Consider the following 24,263-nt stretch of genomic DNA (forward strand, 5'->3'; position numbering starts at 1 on the left):
CCACTTGCACGGATATTCTCACGCACGGGCACGTATGGAAACTGTTCACCGCATATGGTAGCGATGCGTTTGGAGTTGCTGTCATTTCACATTGCTTTCTTCTCATCTTCGCCGGACCTCTAGTGCCTCCTTTCCGAGCTTAGCCAATGCATTCTCGTAGTCCTTGACCCGCTCCTCGCTCATCTCGTCGATCTTGGTCCGCTCGACCTTTTGTGCTCGCCTCACGCCCTGTCCCTTGGCAATTTTGCCCCAGAACCAGCCGCTCTCCTCGTCGCCGACCAGCGTCCACGCGCAGCCGGCCCGACCGGCACGCGCGGTTCGACCCACACGGTGGACGTAGCCGGCCGCACTGGCAGGCAAGTCGTAGTTGATGACGTGGCCCAGTTTGGGTATATCGATACCACGCGCCACCAGGTCGGACGCGATAATAAGGCGGACAGGAGACGAAGGAGTCGTAAAGGCGCGCAAGGTCTTGCGGCGGATGTGCGTAGGCGTCGTCGACGTGAGGGTGCTGATGTGCGCCGACAGCGTGTCGTCCAGGATGGCGAGCAGTCGGGACAGACGGAGGGCCGACTCGTTGGACTTGGTGAAGATGAGGCAGTGGGGGAGCTTTGACTTCTTCAACGGCTTGGCCGGCTCGTCGTCGCTCGAGTCAGAGTCAGAAGTGCTGTCCGAATCTGAGCTTGAAGAGTCTGAGCTGCTGTCCGAGTCTGAGGACGAGGACGAGGACGAATCTGACGATGACTCCGACTCGGCAGCGTCATCCACAGCGTCTTTGTTTTCAGTATCCGCGAGTGCTGCCTGCATGTACGGCCCAGACAAGAGGTCGAGAAGGTACAACGGCTTGAGATTCGTCTCGTGCACGCGGATGGCAAACTCCTTGAGCAGGGCAGGTAGCGTGTGCTCTGCAATCGGAGCGCTGCTGTCGCCTTCCAGAACAATGAGTTGTGGCCGCCTCAGAGCGAGCTGGTTGAGAAGGCTCAGGTCCCGCGTCAGCGTCGCGCTGAGAATCACCTTGCGCACGCCCGAGTAGGCCATGTCCGGGAAGTCTCTCGCGCTGAATTTGTCGGCCTGGAACTTCTCCATAACCAGATCAAGCCAGCCCTGGAAACTCTGTGCCAGGAGCTTATCGGCCTCGTCCACCACAAGCCACCGCACGTAGTCGAGGCTGAAGCCTGGCGTCTGCTCGATATGTTCAACGAGGCGGCCCGGAGTGCAGATCAGGACGTCAACGGTGGACGAATAATCAACGACTTGGCCGTCCCAGGGACCTAATCGTGGATCCCTCTCCTCGCCGAGAAGCTCGTCATCGTCGTCAAAGGCTGTATTTTGCCGTCGCCGCTCTTGCGACTGCTTGAGGATCTCCTGGTAAGCTTCCGGATCGTAACGAGACTCGCTGCTCATCAGCGTCTCCTGCTCGCTTTTGATCGACTGACTACCAACAGCCACGCCGATTCGAACTCTCTTGCGCTCGTCGCCATCAAAAGCTCTCGCGCAGACCTCAAAGACTTCTTGCGCCTGCTTGACAAGCTCTCGCGTGGGAAGCACAACAAGAGCTCTCAGCCTTGTGACGACCCCTTGACTTATGTCCCGCACAATGGGCAGGGCATATGCGAGCGTCTTTCCGGAACCAGTCGCGGCAGAGACCAAGACATCTCCTGGGCGCTGTTTGCTCGTTGGCAGCAATAGCGGGATTGCGGCCGTTTGGACGGCGAATGCTTCTGGGAAACCCTTTTGCTCCAAAACACGTACGGCCTTTGGCAGAATTCCGAGGTCCTTGAAAGGGGCCCGCGTGTCTTGAGAGACACGGATTGGGTTCGCTAACCAGGGCGGCAGAGTGTCGTAGGTAGGCTTCACTTCTTCCTCCTCGACAACCTTGGGCTGTGGGAGGGGCTCTAGGCCGTGGAGCTCCTCTGGTTCCTGGTCGGAGTCGTCTGCGTCTTTTGCGGCTTCTTGTGCCAGCTTGAGCGACTTGGCCTTGCGCTCGAGGACTGCCTTGTGCCGTGCATCTTCTTGTTCCTGTTGAAGCTGTTCCTCAGCAGAGTCCATGTCGACCGCCTTCTTCTTCTTCTCTTTTCTCCTCTTCTTTTCTTTAATAGGTTCAGGCTGCGATATCAGCATTTCCGTGTCGTCGGCATCGTGGTCCGCGTCAGCCATCGCAACATCGCCTTCCCCATCGGGCGCACTCGCATCTTCAAGTGTCGTTTCCGGCTCCGGTGCGACCTCAGCTTCAGGCTGGGATTGGGGCTCGGACTCAGGCTCTCGACGTTTCGCCTTGTCCTTTTTCTTCTTCTGCTTCTCTTTCTTTATATCCTTCTTAGTGGCTTCCGGGGTGACCGCCCGTTCTTCCTTGTCGTCGGTCGCCTTCGCGGGGGCGGGCTCGGGGCGAGGTGCCTCATCACCGGAGTCGTCCGAGTCGGTCTCTGCTGCCCTCGTTCGTTGCTTGCGCTTCCGCCTATTCTTCTTCTTTTTGGGCGCGACATCGCCGGCCGGCTTGGCCGACATGGTGGCCACCCTTGCGGGGGTCTTTTCTTCCTCCGTCTTCTTCGTCTTCTTGGCTCCTTGCGGACGAGTCTCCTCCGCGTCCCGCTTGCGCTTGGGCTTCGGCGGACTAGGTTCGTCGTCAAAATACATCACGCTGGAAGACGGTTCCGTCTCAGGTCGCTCTGGCTTCGTCGGTACTGCTTTGGCCGGAGGGACGTAGCGGGCGTAGCTGGGGCCGTCGCTCGGCGCCGCGGCAGGAGAGTCGAGGACGGGGTTTGATCGAGCCGCTGCCGGCGAGGATGAGGGCGCCGAGGAAGGTTTTGAGCCTTTTGACGGCGGCACGTACCTCGCATACATGACGGCGTGACCAATTGGTCTGCGTGACGAGGACGTGGCTAACAAAGTGAAAGTGAGGACGGGCGCATGCGGCGGGCAGACGAAGCTGGTCCAAAAATTTAGGCGGTGGAGGGCCTTATCGTGGTTCTGCCGGACCCCACCGCCGGTCTTATCGCAGACCTACCACAGTTACCCCCTGGTTCAACCAGGCGGCAGGGACCTTTAGTTCGAATAGCAATGCTATTTGCACCGAGAAGAAGGTCTACTTGCAGCAAAGAAAGCAACGACAGGAACGAGAGCAACGAAGGCAACGAAAGCAACGAAAGCAACGAAAGCAACGAAGGCAACGAAGGCAACGAAAGCAACGAAAGCAGCAGCAGCAACTAAAGCAACGAAAGCAACCGGTTTAAAGCGAATTAAGCGTCACATGGAACATGACCGATCCTCCATGCAATTGTGTAATCTGGCCACTGATGCTGAGCGATTCTACCGGCGCGGCGGGCTGCGATGCGATGTAATTGAATGCATTGTGAAGTTGTGAGTCTTAGCTCTATGTGACTTCAATGGAAATGTCGGCGTGCGGTACAGCGCGCCTCTGCAGTCTCATGCCTGTCTCATGCCTGTAAGAGTACAGAGTACACCAAACATTTCTGGTGCGGCAGAGGTAGCCGTGCGAGCCCCTCAGAACAATTCAGAGCGCCTGTGCGAATAGACTTTTTGGTTGGTACGAATAGCGTTCAGTGTGTGGTGCCTGGATCGGCGTACGGCGTGACCTGCTGTAATCGTTCAGTAGCCGCCTAAGCTACTTCGTACCTCGAATTCCAGACGCTCATTACACGTTCGCGTTCTTGAATCTCATGTCCACGCTCCGGCAGCCTACGCCGCGCTTTCGCCTGCGCCCACGCCAATGATCTGAAATCAAAGCTATGCGCCGCGCCGAGCTGAAGCGAGTCTCGTTAGAGCCTTTGCGTTGAGCAGCCAGGCCATGTCGGCGACGTCGCTCACCTCCTCCTCCTCCCCGCGGCGTCACCTCTCATAGCGGCCACGCAGTCCGTCGTCATCGCCACCACCCTCACTCACTCTCAAAGACTGGCGCGGTCCGCGGTCCTCCGCGTCCGCCAGCCACGCCCCGCCGCCGCCATGGCGCGCCGCACGTACAACATCGCCATGGTCAGCGACTTCTTCTTCCCGCAGCCGGGGGGCGTCGAGTCGCACATCTACCAGCTCTCGAGCAAGCTCATCGACCGCGGGCACAAGGTCATCATCATCACGCACGCGCACGGCGACCGCAAGGGCGTGCGCTACCTCACCAACGGCCTCAAGGTCTACCACGTGCCCTTCCTCGTCATCTACCGCCACACCACCTTCCCCACCGTCTTCTCCTTCTTCCCCATGCTGAGGTACATCTGCATCCGCGAGCGCATCGAGATTGTCCACGGCCATGGGAGCCTCAGTAGTCTGTGCCACGAGGGCATCCTGCACGCCCGCACCATGGGCCTGCGTACCGTCTTTACGGATCATTCGCTCTTTGGGTTTGCAGACGCGGCGAGCATCTTGACCAACAAGCTGCTCAAGTTTACGCTCAGCGACGTGGACCACAGCATATGCGTGAGCCACACATGGTACGGCAACCCCTTAGCTTTTCTCTCATATTCGTATCTTCTCCGACTGACGCCCCTCGCAGTAAAGAGAATACTGTACTTAGAGCCTCGCTCGACCCCCTCATGGTCTCCGTCATCCCCAACGCCATCGTCGCGGAGAGCTTCCGTCCGCGCGACTACCCATCCTCTCCCATCTCCAGCACCGGCGCCGTCACCTTCGCCCCCGAGACGTCGCCCAACCGCCTCGGCCCCAACGACATGATCACCATCGTCGTCATCTCGCGCCTCTTCTACAACAAGGGCACCGACCTGCTCACCGCCGCCATCCCGCGCATCCTCGAGGACCACCCCAACACGCGCTTCATCATCGCCGGGTCGGGCCCCAAGGCCATCGACCTCGAGCAGATGATCGAGACCAACGTCCTCCAGGACCGCGTCGAGATGCTCGGCCCCATTCGCCACGAGGACGTGCGCGACGTCATGATCCGCGGCCACATCTACCTCCACCCCTCCCTCACCGAGGCCTTCGGCACCGTCATAGTAGAGGCGGCCAGCTGCGGCCTCTACGTCGTCTGCACCCAGGTCGGCGGCATCCCCGAGGTCCTGCCCTCCCACATGACCACCTTCGCCAAGCCCGAGGAGGACGACCTCGTCCTCGCCACCGGCAAGGCCATCACCGCCGTCCGCGCTGGCAAGGTCCGCACCGACAAGTTCCACGACCAGGTCCGCAAGATGTACTCGTGGGCCAACGTCGCCCTCCGCACCGAGCGCGTCTACGACGGCATCTCGGGCGCCATCCCCGAGGAGGACTTTTACGGCTTCGACACGAGCGGCTACAACGGCAGCCGCGTCCGCGACTTTGCCCTCATAGACCGCCTCAAGCGCTACTACGGCTGCGGCATATGGGCCGGCAAGCTGTTTTGCCTGTGCGTCGTCATCGACTACCTCTTCTTCCTCTTCCTCGAGTGGTGGTTCCCCCGCGAGAACATCGACATATGCCCGGACTGGCCGCGCAAGACGCTCGACGCCAACGGCAAGAAGGCCGCCGCCGCGAGCAACAGGTCCAGGGGCTCGCACGGCGCGGCCAAGCTGGACTGAGCCAGGCGACATGACAATAGTTACGGTTGGAACGAAAAGATGATATTAATAGCGTCGGGAGCAGAGCAATGCGACTCCCCAGTGCGATTACCTACGCAAGGCAGACGAGTCCTCCGCTCAAGGCGCTCGACACCAAAACAGACAGACTTAGAACATTAATATACCCAGCACAGCATCAAGTAATGTTGGTAATTGTAGTAATTTCACGCTATCCACACATTGATACAATGACACGTAGAGACGCTCTCGCTGGAGCATTCATACTGTCCTGGGCCATCTGCCGTCTTCACAGTCCAAGCCATCAACCCCTCGTTCCTATCCGGCGCCTCTTCCCGATGCTGGCTGCCGCGCCGCCGTCTCCCGCCAGCTCGTCCTCGTCCTCGGCCGTGTCGTCCGCCGGAGTCGCCACGCTCGCCTGGCGCGTGGCCGACAGCGGCGGGGGGACGCCGCGCTCCTTCTCGGCGCTGCGCAGGTCGCCCAGCAGCTTCTCCACCTCGACGAACATGCTGCGCGTGTTTTTGACCACGCCGTTCTCGTCGACATGGTACCCAACCACCTCTTCTTCCTCGTCCTGGGAGCGCTTCATAAACGACGCCCCAGGGCCGCGGTCCGGGTCAGGGTTGTACATGATGGCGTTGCAGAACATGTGCACGAGCTCCCGCTCAAGCTGGGCGCTGTTGATGATGCCTTTCGGCGGGACGAGGTCCTCGGAGAAAGGCAGCCACACGCTGGCAGCGCCGGGATCGCCCCCAGGGAGGCTGGAGGCCGCTTGGATCGCAGCCTTGTTTCCCTGCTTGATCGCGGACCGTATGGAGGTGATGTCCTGGGGCTGCAGTACGATTTGGCGATAGTTGGGCGCGTCCTTCTCGCGGACCCCCGTCGCAAACATGTTCGCGTCGCGGTGGCTCGAGATCTGGTCCAGGGCTGACGACGAAACCTTCGTAAAGCCTCGCGTCCATAACACCTGGCTGGGTGGCGGTGTCGATTCATGCGGCGATTCTTGCCGCTTCCGCTTCGCAAGACGAGAAGACACGCTGCCCGGCGTGGCCATGTGCGTCCTGCCGTGCACGCTCTCGTCTGCTGTGGTGTCACCCGCATCGTCGTGCGCCCGTGGCGTCATAGCCTCCTTCTTAATCTTGGTCGTGGAAAGCATAGAATGGTGGTCCAACGCAAGCTCGTCTGCCTGCGACGCCACGGACTGACTCCTTCTCGAGACCGAAGGCGTGGCGCTCGCCCGGGCATTACGCGGCGGGCGGCCACGGGGCCTTGATGTGGGCGCCTCACCCTGAGGCGTAGGCTTGGGCATCACCTTCCTCATACCGGTCTTTGGCGTATCAGATACAATGGATGCATCTCGCGGAGGGGGGCTGACCGGCTCATATGCCGGGCTTTCTGGCTCGGCGACGATAGGACCTGGCGTCGAAGGCGTCGACTGCGATGCCCATTTGGTGCCGAAGCCGCGCGTCAAAGAGACAGGTGTCGTCGCGCCCGGCGTGGTAGGTGCGGCTACAGGGCTAAGCCGCCTGACAGCTGGGGTTCCAGCAGCTTGCCGGATAATGTGCTCTGGGATGGCGGGTCGTGGGGGTTGCGTGGTATAGGGAGACGTGTAGGGCTTGTCTTTCGCGGAAGCCAGAGGTGCGGGTGATGCTGAGGGAGAAGGGCGCTGTCCCTGCTGGGCAGGGGTTGCCTGGGACTGAGGCCATCTCTGCGGAGGGACGTGAGGACCAGCAGCGCCCTTCGGTGGCGTGGGAGACGCAGCCGCGATGGGTCGAGGCTGTGGATGAGCTGGCTGAGCTTGTTGTGGTAGCTGAGGCTGCTGCGGCTGGATGGGTCGTCCAGGCGGCAGCACGGGTGTCGTCGACGGCGGGCGAACCTGCGGCGAAGCAACTCCTGCTGGTCGAGGAGGCGCCGGTTGCAGCGGCGTTGCGACCTGGCCTGTTCCTTGCGGAGATGCCAGAACCGGCTTGCCGGTAGGACGTGCTTGTTGAGCAGTCGCTGGGGTTTGGCCCGGAGTGTGGCCGGGGTATTGCTGTTGTTGAAGCCGCTGTTGAGCCAGCTGGGGTTGCTGAGGCTGGGCCGGCTGGATCGGCTGCTGTGGTTGAGGCTGCAAGGGTTTTTGCTGGCTCGCTGCACTCGGCGGCACGTTCGGCGGTTGCTGTTGCTGCCCAGCGGGAGTTGCCTGTCCGGCCTGAGGCGGCTGATATGGCTTCTCCCACTTCAGGCCGCTGGCAGGTGTAGGTACCGGCTGTGGTGTGCCTGGAGCAGCGTCTTTGACAGCCTTCGTCGCGTCTGGACGCGGAGGAATGGCCTGCTTGCCGGGCTGCGCTGGGGATTGCAGGACTCGAGGGCCAGTCTGTGGCACGCCGGCCGGAGGCTGTAGCACGGATCCCGGTCCAGTTCCCGGCTTGGGCGAAGGCGTCGGCCGCGCAGGCGGCACTCCAACAGGCGGGTGACTTGGCGGCACGACCGGTGTCTGTACTGGAGTGGCGGTGGTGGGCAGCTTTGGCGGGTAGACGGGCGTGTTTGGTGTCGGACCGCGCTTGACGCCGGCCGCCGCGTTCGGTGCGATCGGGACGTGAGACGGGCTCGCGGCGTGCCCACCGACGGCCGTCTTCGAATCGCGCCCGACTGGTGCAGGTGAGCTGCCCTGGGCGGCCTTGGACGCGAGCCTCTCCTTCTCAACCTTTTCGAGCAACTGAATCTCCTTCTGCACGGTGCCAAACCGCCGCTCGTCCTCGCGCACGTCTTTGACGACGCCGTCGCGATACCGCGCGTAGAGGCGGTCCACGAGCACCGGGATCTTCTCGATATGGTTGTGCGCGTCCTGGAGCGATGGCAGCGGCGGGCTGCCAATCTTCCTCTTGCGCGAGTTGGGCGACTTGGACGCATCGGGCGCGCCGTCCGCCGTCCTGTCGGCCTCGCTCTTCACCTCCTCGCGCAGCAGCAGCAGGAAGAGCTGCTGTAGCGCCTCGGGCGCCAGGCGCGCCGGGTCGTACGTGTCGCCATCCCGGATAAGCGAATTGCCCCTGAGCCCCTCGGAGATGCGCACGAAAGCCGCCGCGTCCAGGCCCTGCGTCAGCAGCGCCTGGAAGAGGAACAGCGACTCGAGGGGCGTGTAGGCCGCCGGGTTATACATGCCCCCGGGTCCGCCTCGCCCGCGGCCGAGGGGACCTTCGCGCGTCGCGGCGAGATGAATCGGCGCCAGCGTTGGTAGCGAGGCTAGGCGATGTGAGCGCGCGCGCGCCGCGTCGGTGTCGTCGCCAGGCTCGCGTTTGGGGCTTCCCTTCGTCAGGTCGCTCGCGATCGCCTACGTCATTCCGGGGCCGCCAAACGCGTGTACGCGACCTCGCTCGGAGCCTCTGAGTCTCAGGACGTCGTTTCCGGCGATTTCATCGGGTATTCGTGGTTATTGAGGCTTGTCGTCGATGCGACTCTCCGAGCCGTTGTCGTGATGTTTTTTTCCCTAGGTCGCAACCGTTTGCCTGGTTATCACGTGCTCGGCCGCTAGTTGGAGGCCGCGTCGGGATGGGTCGAAGGTTTTTTGGGAGGTGAAAAGGGAGAATTTCGGCCGGCCGACACCCAGCGCATTGAACTGCTCGAACGTTGGCGCATCACGTGACTCCCCTGAGCAACAACACCGGTGTAAGCCGCCGACATGCCTTTTTGGGATATCTTCAAAGCTAGCTTGTAAGGCGACAGCGCAGCAGTCACGTCACTAAGCGAGGATTCCCATGCACAAATCGAGTTGCATCAATGACCGCAGGCTTTCGAAAAGCTGTGTTCGAGGCCTGGACTCTAAGCCAGACGTATAAGTCAATATCCGTAACTCCTGACCCATGGTATCATATCACGAGAATAGCTCGGTGAGCGCACACCTCCCCTCCACGGCAAGCATCTGCTCGCTTCCTGTTCCAGATGGCTGATTGATCCTCAACGCCGTAAACCTGCTCTAATCGTTCCTCGGGGGGTGTCTGTAGCAATGCCAAAAGGCTGAAGAATAACACATGGAATCGAAAAGGATGTCACGGCGAGGACGCGCTCGACGTGTCCGGGGAGCTTCGGCGCCGTTCCTCGCCGGAGTTCGAGTCTCCGTCGTCCCGTTCCTTCGCTTGGCTCGTGAGACGCAGTTTCTCGTCGAGCAGCGTGACCAGCCGCTCGGAGTACTGGTCCAGCAGCCCGCTCAACACCGTCTCGTTCATCGCCTTGCTCCGTATCGCCCGGTCGCCGAGCGCGGCAGCAGTTAGCCGGAGCTCGTGATCCAGCTCCGTCAGCGCGTCTGCGGTAATGGGCTCCGCAGACGACAGCTTCTTTCTGTAGGCCCGCAGCGTGCGGCAGGCCTGCTCCGTGGCCATGTTTAGGGAACCAAACCCACGGAGATTGGGTGAGGACTTTTTCCGAGCCGTATTCAAGCCCAGGGATGGCAACGATGGCGCCCTAGCGACTCGCCCCTTAGGGCTGGGTGGCGGGCTTTCCGCCTGATTGCTGTGAGATGGCCGCCGGCGCGATGGCGTGTCCTCCATTATGGTGCTGTTGCCAGGACTCATCTGATATGGCGCCGTAGGCGTTCGCGCATTCGTAGCGCTCGGCAGCAGACTCACTCGCGAGGACCTGCGCTGAAGTGTCCGTGGCGGCGAGCGCCTACCGCCGGATGGCGACGAGCGCTGAAACTCTGCAAGCTCTGCCTTGGATAAAATCCTTCTGAGCGTCGGCCGACCTGAAGTCGCTTCCTTGACCGGCGATGGATCCCTACTCATCGACCGCGGCATAGGATCGTTCAAATCGATCGCCCATATCATGATCGTGCCGTCCGAGCCGACGCTCACAATCTTCTGTGTACCGTTATCGTCATCTACCAAGGCGACTCCGTTGATGGCCTCGGTGTGGCCCCATTCTCGGTCCAGAAAAGTGCCCGAGTTGGCGTCATAAATCCTCACCGACTTGTCCGTATTCGAAGAGCCGAGCAGGTAGTCCATGTCCTTTGGAGCCCATTGCCCTATGGAGAGCGACTCCAGAGTAGCCGATTCGGCGCCGCTCTCATCGAGGCACTTGAAGTAGCCGAGCTGTCGCCCGGTGGTCAGGTCAAACTGGCATATGGACCTGTCGAGAAGGGACACAAAGATGGTCCTGCTATCTGGGCTCATCGTCATTGACGTCGGCGATGCCTTGAGAGAGATGGCTCTGGTAGGAATGGCTGCCAGAATGTCTGGCTCTCCCTCCTTCGAGACCAGTTCGTGAATCTGCAACGTCCTGTCCAAGGAGCATGTGATGACCTTGTCCTCGGAGGGAACGAGCACTTGCGCAACTTTGGCGTGGAATTCGAGAGTCTGGAAGTGCTCAATGCTGCCAGTCGAGTGCCGATGGAACAACTGCACGGTGCGATCTCGACCACAGGACGCCATAATGAACTTGGACTCGTCCTCGAAGATGCTGATGCAGATGCATTCGGACGCGTGCGCTTTCGTGTCCAACAGGCAGGTCTTGGTGTCCACGTCTGTGACCTTCAGTATGCCAAATCGGTCTGACGTTACCAGGAGTGTCCCATCCTTGTTCGTTTGGGCGCATGATAGCTGGTTCACCAGCTCAACCTCAGAGTCCGGCTCGACAGGATCCAAGAGTACCTCGATTGAGGATTTGATGCCCCCGTCGATGTCCCAGTAGGTAACGTTTCCGGTAGAGGACCATGTTGCAAAAACGGCGTTGGCCTTGTTAGGCCGCCCAAGCGTGTGTATGCCTGCAATCGGCTCTCCGTGGCCTGGTATCGGAATATGCATAAGAGCCTCGGCCTCTTGGCCGGGCTGGTAGTCAGGGTTCCAAACGTCAATCGACTGCCTCGAATCAATGGTTACCAGCTTGTCCGTGAGAAACCCTAGCGCCAAGATGCCAGCAGACGCCTCTGTACTAGTTAGGATGCTGTCCGCATTGCCGTCCATGACACCTGGGACGTCAAGCGTCGCAAAGTGGCCATTCTTGCCCCCCACGTAAGCCACGTTTCCGCGGATCGTGATGCTCGTTATGGCAAACACGAGGTTCAAAACCCTGACGAGCCTCATTTGCCTGTCGTCGTCATCCAGTACGCAGACGTCGCCTGCTTCCGTGCAGATAATGAGCCTCTTCCCATCCACGGCAGCACAGCTAAACGTCGCATCTAGAAGGTCGCCAAGAAGCATGTTGCGTCCCGGCAGTGGTTTTTGCGCCGTGGGCGGGGTGGACATCAACTCGTTTGCGAACCTTGACTTTGAAGGCGAGGTGCTCTGGCCGCCCTCGATTCTCCAGACCTTGACGTGGCGGACGCCGAGCGTAATGAGGGTATTGCCCATCCATACCATGTCCCTGACGTAGGATGTACACCTGTTTTGCTGAAAGAGCCTCGCCGCGCCGGTTCGAGGATCAATCTTCCAGACATAGAGAAAGCCATCGTTGGCCGCCCCGAGGGACGCGAGATACTTGGAATCCGCAGACCATGCCACGGCTTTCACACCAAAGGCATGCTCGCTGATGGAGACGAGTGGAATATCGGATGAAGCGTCCTGGAGGCTAAAAATCAAGACCCGCGGGCCATAACCCGTCTCGCCGACGGCCAAGTACCTGCCGTCCCGACTCAGGGCTAGACAAGTAGCCGCCTTTATCCGCTCTCTGCTGGTCCACGTCTTCGATCCGGGCGAGTCCCCCCAGTCACCCGGGCTGCACTGGGAGTCGCGGAAGCTGGGCGCCACGCGGTTGCGGCTGTCGTTGGCCTTGGGCGTCGTTGCCGTGGGCGTAGAGGGCGCATTCTGGGAAGTGGTGACGGAGTATACGGGCACCGCGGCCGGGCGGGCTCGGTAGAAGCGCTGCGAATACTGCTGGCCGTCGACGTCAACCACCACCACGGCGCCACCAGCGATGTAGGCGAAGGAGGAGTTGACGGTGTCGAAGCCGGTCGGGGAGCGACACGTAGTGCCGACGACTCTCTTGAGGGACAGGCGGGACTCTTGCGTGGTCCGGCCACGCGCAGGAGTCCTGGCCGGTCGAGGAAGAAACGGAGAGTTGGAAGGCGTGAGTTTCAGGCGATTGTTGGATGGCGTAGCGGCCATGATGTCGCCATTGACTCGCTCAGCGGTGCCTCGGAGCCGTTGACGGAGAAGGCGAGGAACGCCGCGGGATCATTTGAGGAACCTGGCGAAGCAGGATTGCGAGAGTGCGGGTGGCGGGCAGCACTACACGAGCGGGCACTCTCCAGACGAGACGCCGCAACGCACGTTAAGAGAAGAAAAAAAGTAAACGGGGGCAAAAAAGAAACAAGCAACGCCAGGGCTGCCGAGGTCGCGATTGTCGGCGGAGAAAATGTGACAAAAAAGAGACGGTCGTCGATGTAAGTCAGTGTTTGGCCGGGGCCGTCGAGCGGTGCGTGTCGCAACAAAGGCGGTAAGAGCGAGGACGACTGCGCGGTACGAAGTCAGTGATGATCATCCAGGGACGGGGCTCGCGCGCGCCGCAAAAAGGAAGAAGTTCCGCAAGCACTCACAGCAGGCCACGGGCGACGAGTTTAAGCTGGGAGAGACGTACGGATGCGTAGTACGTAGTAGCAGTAACGGGGAGTAAAAAAAAAGGAAGGACTTGAATGTGGCTTGCAAGAGAAAAAATCTGCAGGCCAATTGGTCTGGAGGCTGGCCACGACGATGCACAAAAGACTGCCGTGGAGTCGAGGCGGCGCGTGTTGCAGGCGAAGAAAACGGGTCACCGGCAGTGGGTGGTGGTGTGGTGTTGAGGCCCGTCGGGTGTCACCTGTGCATGAGGTGAGTGAGGCGCATGCGGCAGCAACAGCGGGCGGCAGCAGCAGAGCAGCAAGCTCTCTCACTCTCGCCTAGCGTTTGTTTTGGTTCGGCAGCCGCTGGACCAGGGAAGTAGGCTGGGCTGGATGATGGGAGCAAGCTTGTTCCCGGATGCAGGGCAGATGCGGATGCAGCCCGGGCAAGATGCACAGCACCTTTCCAGGTTCGCCGTGGGCAGCGGGCGGGCGCCGCCTGGGCAGTAGGTCAGCAAATTCGCACGCGCGAGAGAACGAATGGCAGCTTCCCAGAGCGCCAGTTGCAGTTGGGGCGGTGGAGCCCAAGGCCCGAAGCAGGTTCCAGGTTACAGGGGGGGCCGGGCACCCCTGGTTGCCCGGTGTGCGCTAGTGGAGCTCTGGGAGCTGTTGGTGCTGGCGGGGTGACGGGGGGTGCTGTGGGTGACTGGCCCGTGCCGCCCGCGGACAGACCTCGAGCTCCAGGGCAAGTCCCAGCGCGGCCATTGACAACACGACCCTGAGCCCCCAACCTTAGGTTTGATGCCCCCCTCCCGGCCGCTGTTGCCGGGCCATCGTCTTCACTCCAGGGCACTAGCGCTGTTTGGCGCGCGCCCGTGCCGTTCAGAAGAGCAACGACGTCAGGAGAGCTGGGCAATCACACCACCTGGCCGCCAATGCTCCCGGTCACGAGGTTCTGACCTGCAAGGGCAGCGTCTGTCCAGAAGCTCGAGCGAACCTTGATTTTCAATACGAGTGCCGTTCTCGCGCCTTTATTAGCCACGGCGCACGAAGTTATCGCTCCAGCCTGTCGTGGCACTGCTGCTGTGCGACAAACGTATCAGCTCTCCGGCGGGGGAGTCCGGCCCCTGGCCGCGTTTAATCTCCCCAGGGCAGCTTGCGTGCGCTATTCCTCAACAGGGACACAAGGCTCGGGACATGCCATTTCATCCATTTCATTCATATCAAAAGAAGCCCAACAGCAGGCCAACTCCTTTCACCATCGTGCGCGCTCATGCTGCACATACATACCTTACAGCACGAGCGCACGCAGAGAACTGACACCACAGCCCGGCATCTCATCGCACAGCACGCCAAACCCACATGGCCACGCAGCCCCAAGGACCATCGCGCGCTCACGACCACGACGCCCGAGCCCGCCCCCGGTCCAGAACGAATCCTCAGCTCACACGCAGAGCATCCATCGCCCCCGACGCCGCCGTGCCCCCCGGGGATCCCAGCGCCCGCCCGCGCGCCCGGCAGCCATTCGGCTTCGGCAACGCCCCCGTCAGGCCACAGGGGGGGAGACCGACCGAGGAGCTGGAGGCTGGGCGTTGATCTCCTCTGTGCGTTTTAGCGCCCCGGGCCGAGCGCCAGCGTGAAATGACGATGATCCCTTTTTCCCAGCCCGGTCAATGGTCATTGTGCCTGTCTGTCTGTGCCCCTGCGGTGCCGCTCGCCGACAATCGATGGGTTCTGGCAAACACGCAGCCCCTAGCCAGCCGGCCAGCCAGCCACTGCCAATTGCCGGGCTGCTGGACCTGTCTGCAGTTGGTTGGGCTTTAGCTGCAAATAAAATGAGTTTGCGATAAGGGAGAAGACGCGACCTCAGCCCCGTCGAAACGAAGCAGTACGTATTCCGTCCTCCGTAGATACGCAAGGTAGCTCCGTCGTTTCGTGTGCGTGTCGCGTCTTGGCCTGCCCCCATGTTGCATCGTGATGTCCTCGTAGCACATCGCGATGAAGGTTGCAGATTGCCAAAGGGCCTGGCCTGACTCTCGCTTCACGCCAAAAGACCTTGCCTGGAGAGACATGTTTCACGTCCTTCAGGGTGCCGAGTAACTACGTACTGTACGGAGTACTCTGCATCCCGTGGCAATTCTGCCATCTTGTTGTCTCGTTGATGTGCGTCCGACCCAGCTGTGCCCTCGCGTAACGCCGCTCATTTCCCCCCCAGCAGCCCCGGACGCCAATCGTCCAAGCTCCTTGCACTGCCTTCCCATTCTCCTCTTCTCCGAGATCGCTCTCGGCTCCCAAAGCTGGCAAGGTTGCATTGCGCCTCACCTCGCCTCACCGCAGCGCGAGATACAAGTACGTCGAGGCGCGCCAGAAGTTGCTGCTCGAATCCATGTCATACTCAGACGCCGTGTTTCGTAATGGACACTCAAGCTTGTGTATATATATGCATATTGAGCAGGCATCTGAGCCACGCCGCGCCATGTATCCAATTATCTACGAGTAAACCCCAACTCCGTCGCACGCCGTAATCTTTACACTGCCAGCCCTTCCTCGGCGGCCTCGTCTCGCTCGAGACGCTCCAGCCCGCTGCCCACGGCCCCGTAGACGCGCAGCGGCACAGAGACGTCGAAGCTCTCGCACGCCAGGTTCTCCATGGCAACCAGCACGAGCCCTCCCTTTTCGTCTTGCGAGATCTGCTCCAGCAGAGGATGCACTGTCCGCGGCTCGCCCGTGTCCGGCCCTTGCGGCCCCTGATACGGAACGACGAACTCGACGCGTATTGTCCACTCAAAGCTGACGCCGCTCGTCACGAACTCGGGGGTGGCGGATATCGGAATCGTCGGCGTAAAGACGACGCGTCGTGAGTAGAGTGCGGCCTCCGAGGATGCTACGTAGACCTTTCTTGTGACGCGGTGGATGCTCGATTCCGAGCGCAGTGCCAGCGAGGGGTCCACTTTCTCAGACGTCTCGAGAGTCGCATGGACCGCGTAGCACGGTATGTCGGCATCGGTAAAGTCAATGGCCATGGTGATGACCTCTCCCAGCCGGTACGCCGGCCTCGTAAGCATGACCACACCAACGCGTTGCCCGTTGCGGGCAATCTCGAATCGATTGGGGCTCTGCTGCCCCTCGCCAGCCTGGTTGCTCCTCATGATGGCAAGATGGATAGCCTCCTTGGCGCTCGTGGTATCCTCGAATGACGATTGGCGCCTTGCCCCAAGGCTCTCTGTCGGAGACAGTAGCGTGCCGCCAACTTCGTCTCTCGGCCTCGTAAGAAGCTCGTCAACGTACGTTAGGAAGTCATTCATCGTTGCTGGCGAGTCGCACGGCCCCGTATCAGCGTGAGGCTTTTTGCCTTTGCCAAGCGTCTTCACGTTAGCCTCGTCCCGCAGCAGGACATATGGATTCATCAGGTCGTGGCCCAAGATCTCCCCGTGGCTATTGACGCTCCCCAGAACACGGAATGGCACCTCGACTGAGCGAACCTGCTGCTCCTTGGCGCCCCCAACCCTCTGCGTGCCAATGACAAGGCTGTACGCGATCTTGACTGCCTTACCCTTGTGCGTCGGTGGAAGACCCTTGGGCAGCTTGAAAGTGTATTCGAAGGAACGGCTCTCGCCAGGCGCCAGTTGCAGGTCGACAAACAGGATAGACTGCGGCGTGCTCAGGAGCGGCACGGACTTCGAATTTGCAACGCCGCGCATCTCCTTGATGGTGCTCAGCTCTCCGCCGCCCAGAAGATCGCCGAGGGAGTTGCTGATGTTGCTCCAGCCAAAGCCACGGAGGAGTCCGCTCTCTCTCCTTTGCGAGTCGACGCCAATCACTCCGCCACCTCTGCCGCCCACTGCTGCCTTTTTCTTTACAAGCTCGAAAGGGCCCAAGCTGACGAGCGAGCCGTCCAAAACGAACGAACCCTGAATCTGGGCATAGCCCATCATGAGCGACTCCGGAGCTCGTGACTGTTGTTGGATTACACCGAAGCTGCGCCGGAGGTGCGGTGACCTCCCGTGCCCTCTGGTGAGCGGTTGCGTCACGTACTCCGATGCCAGCGTCTCTGATGAGTTGTTGCTCATGGAATAAAACTCGCCGCTGCTGCGCGGTGTCCCTCCTGGTATACTCGTGCTCGACAAGATTCGTGCTGCAGGCCTATCGACAGCACTGAGGGGGGCGTCTTTAGGTCGCACGGCGAGGTTGTTGTGATCGCCACTCCCGCCCTTGGGGTTCAGCAAGCCCTCTGTCGGGGGCCTTCGCGGGCTGTGCTGGGAGTCATTCTCAGGCGGTGAAGCAGCAGGGAACCGGAACTCCGGCATGAGGTTCGGAGATGTTCTTGGGGATCGTCTTAGCCCTCCGGGATGAGGTGTATTTGGTGCGGTCGATGATCCTGTCTGGCGACCGAACCGATCGGGAGGGTACGATGCATTGAACAGGGGTGAACTGTTTTGCCTCGTCGTTGCTCGAGGAAGTTTAGCGACTGTGTATGAAGTGTCACGTAGAGCAAGGGGATCTACCTGAGTGTGGCCCTGGCGGGACTGGCTGGCCGCGAGGTAGTATCTGCAGACTGGCCGCGCGGTTATGGCCACGACGTGGCCGTTGAGGCATCGAGTGGTTCTCGTTTCGTTGGGCATGGTCGTCGACGGTGCTGGCGGATCCAATCGAGACGATAGAGAGGGAACGCTTATGATTATGGCCCGTCCGCCATTCGGCGCTGCTCGCCGTGTGCGGCCATTGTATCGAGCCCGACCGGCTATGCGCAGCCGTCCCCGGTATGCTCAGCGAGAGCGCTGACCGACGATGCCCTCTGCCGGAGGTCGCGGGAGGCGGCGAGGTAAGACTCGCGGCGGCCTTGGCCCGGCCATTCCTGTGCCTCTCCCCGCCTTGCTGCTGCGTCTGCTGCTTCTGCCTCTGCTGGCTCTGGTCCGGGGCGACGTTCTTGAAGGTGACGGTGCACTTGACGTCCTCTCCGGCGAAGACGGTCTGCTCGGCCCAGTGCACGAAGACACGGATGTTGCTGGGGCCGTCGGGCGCCATATCGGTCGGTACTCCGTAGGCGGCGGGCGGGACGCGGGCGGCTTGTGAGGCCGCTCAGCGTGGGACAGCGACGGGCGAGCGTTCACGCTGCTGCAAGCTTCTCATCTCCGTCGTGGCGGCGGTTCCGCGAGGTGTTGGGGTGTTGAGGGCGCAGTGGTGAGCGTCTGGAGTAGCGTCAACCAACGTCATGGAAGTTGGCCATTGTCGGGAGCCTGCACCTTTGAGGGGACAGACACGGCCCGCCTGCAGCTGAGTGGTGTCGCGCCAAGGGGGGGGCTTGGGGTGCTAGCTCGGGTGGGTAAGGACGGTCGGCCGGGTGCTCCAGCTGTGGGTCCATCTGACAGCGCATCGCCAGCACTCCAGCACGAGCCTCAACCTACGAAGTAAAACGTGAGTTACCCTGGACGCGGCAATCTTATCTCCGAACTCAGGTAGATGAGATGTCTGCGGTCGCCAGTTCATTGCAATTCTTTTTCTGTGCCTTTTCATTATATGTAGCCCTCTATTAAACGAGAAGAACTAAAAGAAGAAACCATGGCCTTGTTGGATACCATGGGGAATGTAAATCGAAGTGCTGAGGACCGAAGCACGGCCACGACAAAGGCAACTCGACCACTATAGGCCCACACATCATTGCACACACCAGCGCGATTGTATAACCGCATCCAGAAGGATGATTGTCAAATTGGCCAAGCCGTAGCCATATCCTCAAAGGTGTATTCATTCATGAACCTCGTTGCCTCCGGCACACCCAATTCGCTGCGCGCAGTGCCCAGGCATACTGCCAGCATGTCCCGACGCAGTGGCAGCCCCTGCTGTCTGCAGGATTCCCTGCCGAGTGAAAAATCCCATCGAAAACGCCCCCTTGATATCAAATGGTAGGCAAGTCTCCTCGCCGTTTCGATGTCCGTTCCCGCCAGTACCCTATGTCCGTAAACCCTTTATCCGCGCGCGATATCTACAGAAACCCAAGCCGTCCACTCCGCCAGCACGAAAGTATGTCTAACCCACTCGTTGCCGTTTGTTGTCACGACTGGGGTTGCTGTCATTACCAAAGTCGTCTCGCTGTATCTCCTCCGTGTCTGTAGGACTAGGCGTGTCTTTGCCACTCTTTGTCTCAGGATGGTTGTCAAGCGGGTTTTGCGCGTCATGATGGTCAAGGCCAAAATTGAAGTCGGTGCCGTCGCCTCCAAAATTCGCGTCGTTCAGGAATGCGTTGCTGTCAAAGTACTGGTCCAAGTCGACATTAGGCGGATCGAAGTAGGCCTCGTTGCCGTCGCCAAGTCCGGGGATGTGACCCGACGGGCTAAGCGGGCCTAGCATCTCACTCAGCTCGTGGATCTTGGCGTCCTGCTCGCTCTGCAGTCTTGAAAGCTGACCCAAGTCGATCTGATTCGCGTTGATCTGGTTCAGGGACGGGGGCTGCATGGTGGGAGACCGTAGGATTGGCGAGAGGGACGGCGCAGCGGCACCAGACGTAGGCGGCGGCGACACTCCAGCAGGTGCACTCGAAGGAGGCGGTGCCGCAGCGGGAGCCCTTCCGCTGGGCGCTGGTGCGGGTGTAGGCGACGTAGAGGATGGCGACGATGTCTGTCTCGACATCAAGTCGACCAACTTGCTTTGCTGGTCCTGGTTGAGCGTATTGGGCGCGTTGGCCACGAGCTTGGCTGCCTCCGGAAGATCCATGCCCGACGTGTTTGTAGCGTTGTGGTCGTTGATGATCTTCATCATGCGCTCCTGGGGGTTCGTCTCCAATTCTTGACGTAGGGTTGGCGGCGTGTCCGAATCCAACAGCTCCGTGACCGTTCCCATCTCTGGATTCTGGCCCCCGACCGCGTGGTAAGGGGTGCTGGCGGCTGAAGGCGACCTGCTGGCTTTCATGCCTTCGTTCTGGTTGGGAATCGGGGGCAGCAGGCCACGCGCTCGCTTGTGAGTACCGCTCATATTGGACGCAGGGTCCACCTGGGACTGAACGAAGTCGCCCAGATCGAACACGCTTCCTTGCTGATGGGACGACTGGTTACCCTGGTTCGTCATCATGCTCGAGATGATGTCGCCGACATTTTGGTGGCTGCCGTCTTCGAGTGTCTTGCGGAAGACGTTGGCAAGGAAATTGAGGATGGCGTTGATGGAGTTTTGGTGTCGGTCATGCTGGTTTTGGAACATCATCGCCTGGTTGTACAGATCGTTGTTGTTCCGTTGCAGCTGCGTGATGGCGCCAAGGATCATTTTCTGCTGCTCGCGGACCTTGTTGAGCTCCTCTCGAATCACGGCCATTTCCTTCTTCTGCAGCGGTGGCGATTCTGCCGCCGGGAGCGAGCGACCCGCCGGAGCGCTCGAGGCCCCCTGTCCCTGGCTGGGGCTTTCTTCCTGTCCGGCATCTTCGTCGCTTTCTGCCTCGCCCTCGGCATTTTTTGCCCCCTTCTTGTTAGCTTTGCTGCCACTCTTGGGCTTGTTGATGAGCCACAGCAGATTTGGATGCCCGCGCCGGAAGAACGGGTTGTAGTACTCGCTGGGGCTCTTGTTCTTGCGCTCACTGGCCCGCATCGAATTGTCCGACAGGCCCACGCGCTTGTGGAAGCCGTACATGTTGAGCTGTCGCACAAAAGAAGCGTAGTTGTTGTGCTTGAACAATTCCGGGATCAGAGTCTTGGCGAACTCGTCCTCGTCCAAGACGATGAACGAGTCGCCCTTCTCGGACCACCGAATCAAGTCCTCGTTTTTCCGCTCCTCCAGGAAGCTGGGCAGTTTTAGTACATGGATCGACACTGGCCGGAGTCCAGGGGTCTGGTTACCTGCTAAGTTTCTGGACGAAAGGAGGGATCTGCTTGCGTTTGCTCTGCGCTTCACGCTTGGCTTTGGCGGCCATCTCCTCGAGCACCTCCACGTTGTCCTGCTCCACCAAGCCCTCGCCATTGTTCTGCTGCAGAAGCGCGTTGCTGTCATCGCCAAAGCCGGTCCACGGCTCGACCGAAGAGTCGTAGTTGGCCCGTGGATTGGTAGGCACGAGCGCCTGGTTCGTGGGCCGCCGGGTGAGAGAGTTGGAGGGCGTAGGAACTGGCTGGCCGAATTGCGGCTGGGCCGGAACGAGGCCGTACTGATTCGCGGGGTGCGCTGTCGAGTCGATAAAGTCGGCACCGTCGCCCGTGCCATTCCACCGCATCATTGGGTCGGTCACTCCCACGTTATTGTCGGGTATGTACGGCTGCTGCATGCGCTGCTGGTACGGCGCCATGGGTGCCGCACCGGGCGCCGCGCGCTTCCGCGAATTCTGAGCAGACATGACCGCGTCGTGGGCGGGTCGTAGACCTCGGTGCTTTGAGGTTTGTCTCGGGTCGCGCCAGGCGCGAGAGAAGTGAAGCTGTTCGATTTTCTTCGCGGGCGATGGGGAGGATCGAGAAACCGTAACGCAGGAGGTCGGGGTTCCAGGCACTCGACAGTCGAGTCTTCACCGCAACCTTGTGGTCGGCTGTATGAGGGCTCGGAGGCAGACGCGGCTGTGGGCGAGATGCAATCTGATCGATCAAGAGCGCGTCGAGACCTTGACTCCTGTCGAGGTTGTTCGCTCGGAGGACAGGGGGCTTGACAACGCTGGTCGTTGATGCAGGGCCAGGCCGTCAAGGCGGCAAGGCGTCGCGGATGCGGCTCTGCTCCCCCGCAGCGAAGTGCAGCAATCGTGGCCGCGCTGTGTTGGCGGCTCGTCGCAGTGTCGCGTTGGCAGCGAAGAGTGGGATGGCGCAATTGACGGCTCCTGTCGACAATGGCCGGGCGGATGTGGGTGTCTGGGAAGTTTATGAACAGGCTCTTACGCGGTCAAGCGTCGCAAGATGGGTGTCTCGTCGATGGCGGGCGATGACGCCTGGGGGTTGCCGCGACAGTCGTCTTGGGTTGCGTTCCCGGGCACAGGATTCTCCGCAGCGATCCGCCTCTTCCGTGACGAGGGACGAGCGGGCCGTTGAGGAAAAGGACACGGCGAACGAAGGGGTGGTTGACGGATTCAATCTTGGGTTTACGCCAAGTGGTGGTAGCACGGAAGCGAGCAGTCCTAAAAATCACCGGTGCAAACTGCACAGTAACGTAAGAGGTACGTACCTTTGTCCGTTGCCGCTAACCACAAGTTGCCGCAGGACCGACCCCACCTCACCTCACTGGCTGGGCTAGTTGCCCGTTTCGCTGGCGCTGCGATAACTCTGTTTGGTGACGCCAACCACGTGACGCTTGGTCATTGAGTGAGACCGATAGTGATAATCGTCGTCAAAGGCCCAAGCTCCTTGCATCACCAGCAAGACATTTCCGCCGCATGCCGGTGGCAGAAGTCACGTCACACATCACCCGCTGTATGGGCACAGAGCAACATGAAACGAGCCCATCACGCCCAGGTATCGTTATCGTGCCTCAGAAAAAGTCTGACCAGGTCCCATACCCAACGCTTCAAGAAAAGACTATGCACCACCCCCGTCCATGCTGTACAATTACCGCGCGCAAGCGGCTCACTTCCTCTCACTTGGCGCCTCTACCCGCCAGCGACGCCGCGCGCGCCATCTGTGCGTTTCGCGCCTGGTCCCTCGCCTGATCCCATGCCCGCCCACTGCCCCCGGCTCGTGCGTCCCGTTCCGCCCGCTTCTCCTCCTTGAATGTACGGGCCCTTTCCCTTGGGTCAATCACGACGAGCTCCTCTTCGGCCTTCCTGCGGTTGCTCAGATCCTTGCCCAGTCTGTCCGCCGCAAATGACAGCGAGTGCGACATCCAGCCTTCGTCATCGCTCTCCTCCTTGTCCTGCTTGTCCCAGGCCGTGCAGCTCTGGCAGTTGGCGATGAAGTGTAGATCGCACAGCTCTGCCTCCTCACCCTGGTCATCTTGGGCGCCATCGACCTCGGTCTTTTGTTCCGAAGCCTGTACCTGCTCCTTTTCTGGCGGAGCCTTCTCCAGTCTTGACTGGAAAGACTTGAGCATCTGTAGAGTCGCTGGATCTTCGTTGCTGATCGCGTTGTTGCCGCCCGGCCGCCTTTTGCGGCCCCGTATTGAGGTCTCAGGGATCATCGATTCCAGCGCGGATTTGTGTTGTTTCTGAACTGGCTCCTCCGTGTGGATCGTACGGCGCATGGACGCCTTTATCGCCTTCAACTCCTCGTTTGCCCTTTCCAATGCCGATTTTCTGGGAGGCTCGGGTTCCGGTGATGACTCTGGTGAGGGGTCTCTCGGCTTCAGTCTTGGTTCTTCCCTGGGCTTTGCCGGACCATCACGGGCAGTCTCATCCTCAGCCTTCGGTGCAGGCTCTTCAGTTGGCTTATCGAGTTTCGATGCCTTCTTCTTGGCAGGTTTGGATTCCCGAGTCTCCTCCGCGGGTTCGTCTGCGATTAACCGTGTGTCGAACTTGGGCTTCTTGAACACTGGCTCCTCCTCCTCTCCCTCTTCATCGCCGAAACTGAGCAGCTGCTTCCCGCCCTTGCGCTTCTTCTTCTTGTCTTTCGCAGCGGGCGCTTTCGTCGGGGCCTTCGTCGCTACCCGTGTCCGCTTCTGCATGTCTTCGAACGGGTTCACGAGGATCTCGATTCGCTCAATCTTGACGGCATACAGCGGACGCTCGGAACCTGGCTCCACCTCGGACTCGCCGATCTTGGCGAGGTTGTATATCGTGTCGCCGGCCACGCGCCCAAACATTGTGTTCTTGCCCGTCAACTCCTCAGTCTTGTCCAGCGTGAAGAAGAACTGGCTGCCGTTGGTGTCCTGGCGGCCCTCGTTTGCCATGCCTAGGAGGCCACGCCTGTTGAATTTTAACCTTGAGTGGAATTCGTCTTTGAAGTTGATCCCCGTCGGTCCAGCGTTCTTGCCGTGCCGCTGGTCCATTGGCCACGGGTCCAGGTCACCGCTGAAGGCGCCGCCATCATATATGGACTCGCCGCCGTTGCCCGTGCCCGTCGGGTCGCCACCTTGCAAAATGAAGTTGGGCACGAGGCGGTGAAATATCGTGCCATCGTAGTAGCCGTCCAAGCTCAGCTGCAAAAAGTTGCGGCACGTCAACGGCGTCTGCTTCGCGAAGAGCTCGACCTGAATTTCGCCGAGCGTGGTGTGGATGATGGCCGACGCCGTCGGCTGCGGCTCGAGATTGTAAAGGGATGACATGGTGGGGACACTCGAGCTGTGGTCGGTGGTGGCGGTCCGCGACCTGCGGTCGTCGTGGTTGAGATGTGCCTTGTGTCGCGACGGGATGTGACGAA

At 60.4% G+C, this 24,263-nt stretch overlaps 7 protein-coding genes across 7 annotated transcripts; 1 reads left to right on the forward strand and 6 right to left on the reverse strand.

Annotated features, from left to right (window-relative positions):
• Positions 1–102: 102 nt before the first annotated feature.
• On the reverse strand, positions 103–2,841 carry PLICBS_008262 (uncharacterized protein; the record flags this gene model as incomplete). Its single annotated transcript, XM_018324238.2, has 1 exon — positions 103–2,841. The coding sequence occupies one exon, from the start codon at positions 2,839–2,841 to the stop codon at positions 103–105; it is 2,739 nt and encodes a 912-aa protein (XP_018177417.2).
• A 1,119-nt stretch (positions 2,842–3,960) lies between these two features.
• Positions 3,961–5,519, forward strand: PLICBS_008263 (phosphatidylinositol N-acetylglucosaminyltransferase gpi3 subunit; the record flags this gene model as incomplete). Its single annotated transcript, XM_018324237.2, has 2 exons — positions 3,961–4,442; positions 4,505–5,519. 2 exons carry the CDS (start codon positions 3,961–3,963, stop codon positions 5,517–5,519), a joined length of 1,497 nt encoding a protein of 498 aa, XP_018177416.2.
• Positions 5,520–5,820: 301 nt separating this feature from the next.
• On the reverse strand, positions 5,821–8,655 carry PLICBS_008264 (uncharacterized protein; the record flags this gene model as incomplete). The annotated part of the gene is made up of 1 exon (XM_018324236.2): positions 5,821–8,655. One exon carries the CDS (start codon positions 8,653–8,655, stop codon positions 5,821–5,823), a length of 2,835 nt encoding a protein of 944 aa, XP_018177415.2.
• An 886-nt stretch (positions 8,656–9,541) lies between these two features.
• Positions 9,542–12,589, reverse strand: PLICBS_008265 (uncharacterized protein; the record flags this gene model as incomplete). The annotated part of the gene is made up of 1 exon (XM_018324235.2): positions 9,542–12,589. One exon carries the CDS (start codon positions 12,587–12,589, stop codon positions 9,542–9,544), a length of 3,048 nt encoding a protein of 1,015 aa, XP_018177414.2.
• Positions 12,590–15,548: 2,959 nt separating this feature from the next.
• Positions 15,549–18,045, reverse strand: PLICBS_008266 (uncharacterized protein; the record flags this gene model as incomplete). The annotated part of the gene is made up of 2 exons (XM_018324232.2): positions 15,549–17,343; positions 17,804–18,045. The coding sequence occupies 2 exons, from the start codon at positions 18,043–18,045 to the stop codon at positions 15,549–15,551; spliced, it is 2,037 nt and encodes a 678-aa protein (XP_018177411.1).
• Positions 18,046–19,047: 1,002 nt separating this feature from the next.
• Positions 19,048–21,328, reverse strand: PLICBS_008267 (stress-responsive transcription factor hsf1; the record flags this gene model as incomplete). Its single annotated transcript, XM_018324231.2, has 2 exons — positions 19,048–20,785; positions 20,841–21,328. The coding sequence occupies 2 exons, from the start codon at positions 21,326–21,328 to the stop codon at positions 19,048–19,050; spliced, it is 2,226 nt and encodes a 741-aa protein (XP_018177410.2).
• Positions 21,329–22,545: 1,217 nt separating this feature from the next.
• Positions 22,546–24,168, reverse strand: PLICBS_008268 (peptidyl-prolyl isomerase cwc27; the record flags this gene model as incomplete). Its single annotated transcript, XM_018324230.1, has 1 exon — positions 22,546–24,168. One exon carries the CDS (start codon positions 24,166–24,168, stop codon positions 22,546–22,548), a length of 1,623 nt encoding a protein of 540 aa, XP_018177409.1.
• Positions 24,169–24,263: the final 95 nt, after the last annotated feature.

This window comes from Purpureocillium lilacinum (assembly GCF_023168085.1).
Source record: "Purpureocillium lilacinum CBS 284.36 DNA, scaffold_6, whole genome shotgun sequence".
NCBI lineage: Eukaryota > Fungi > Ascomycota > Sordariomycetes > Hypocreales > Ophiocordycipitaceae > Purpureocillium > Purpureocillium lilacinum.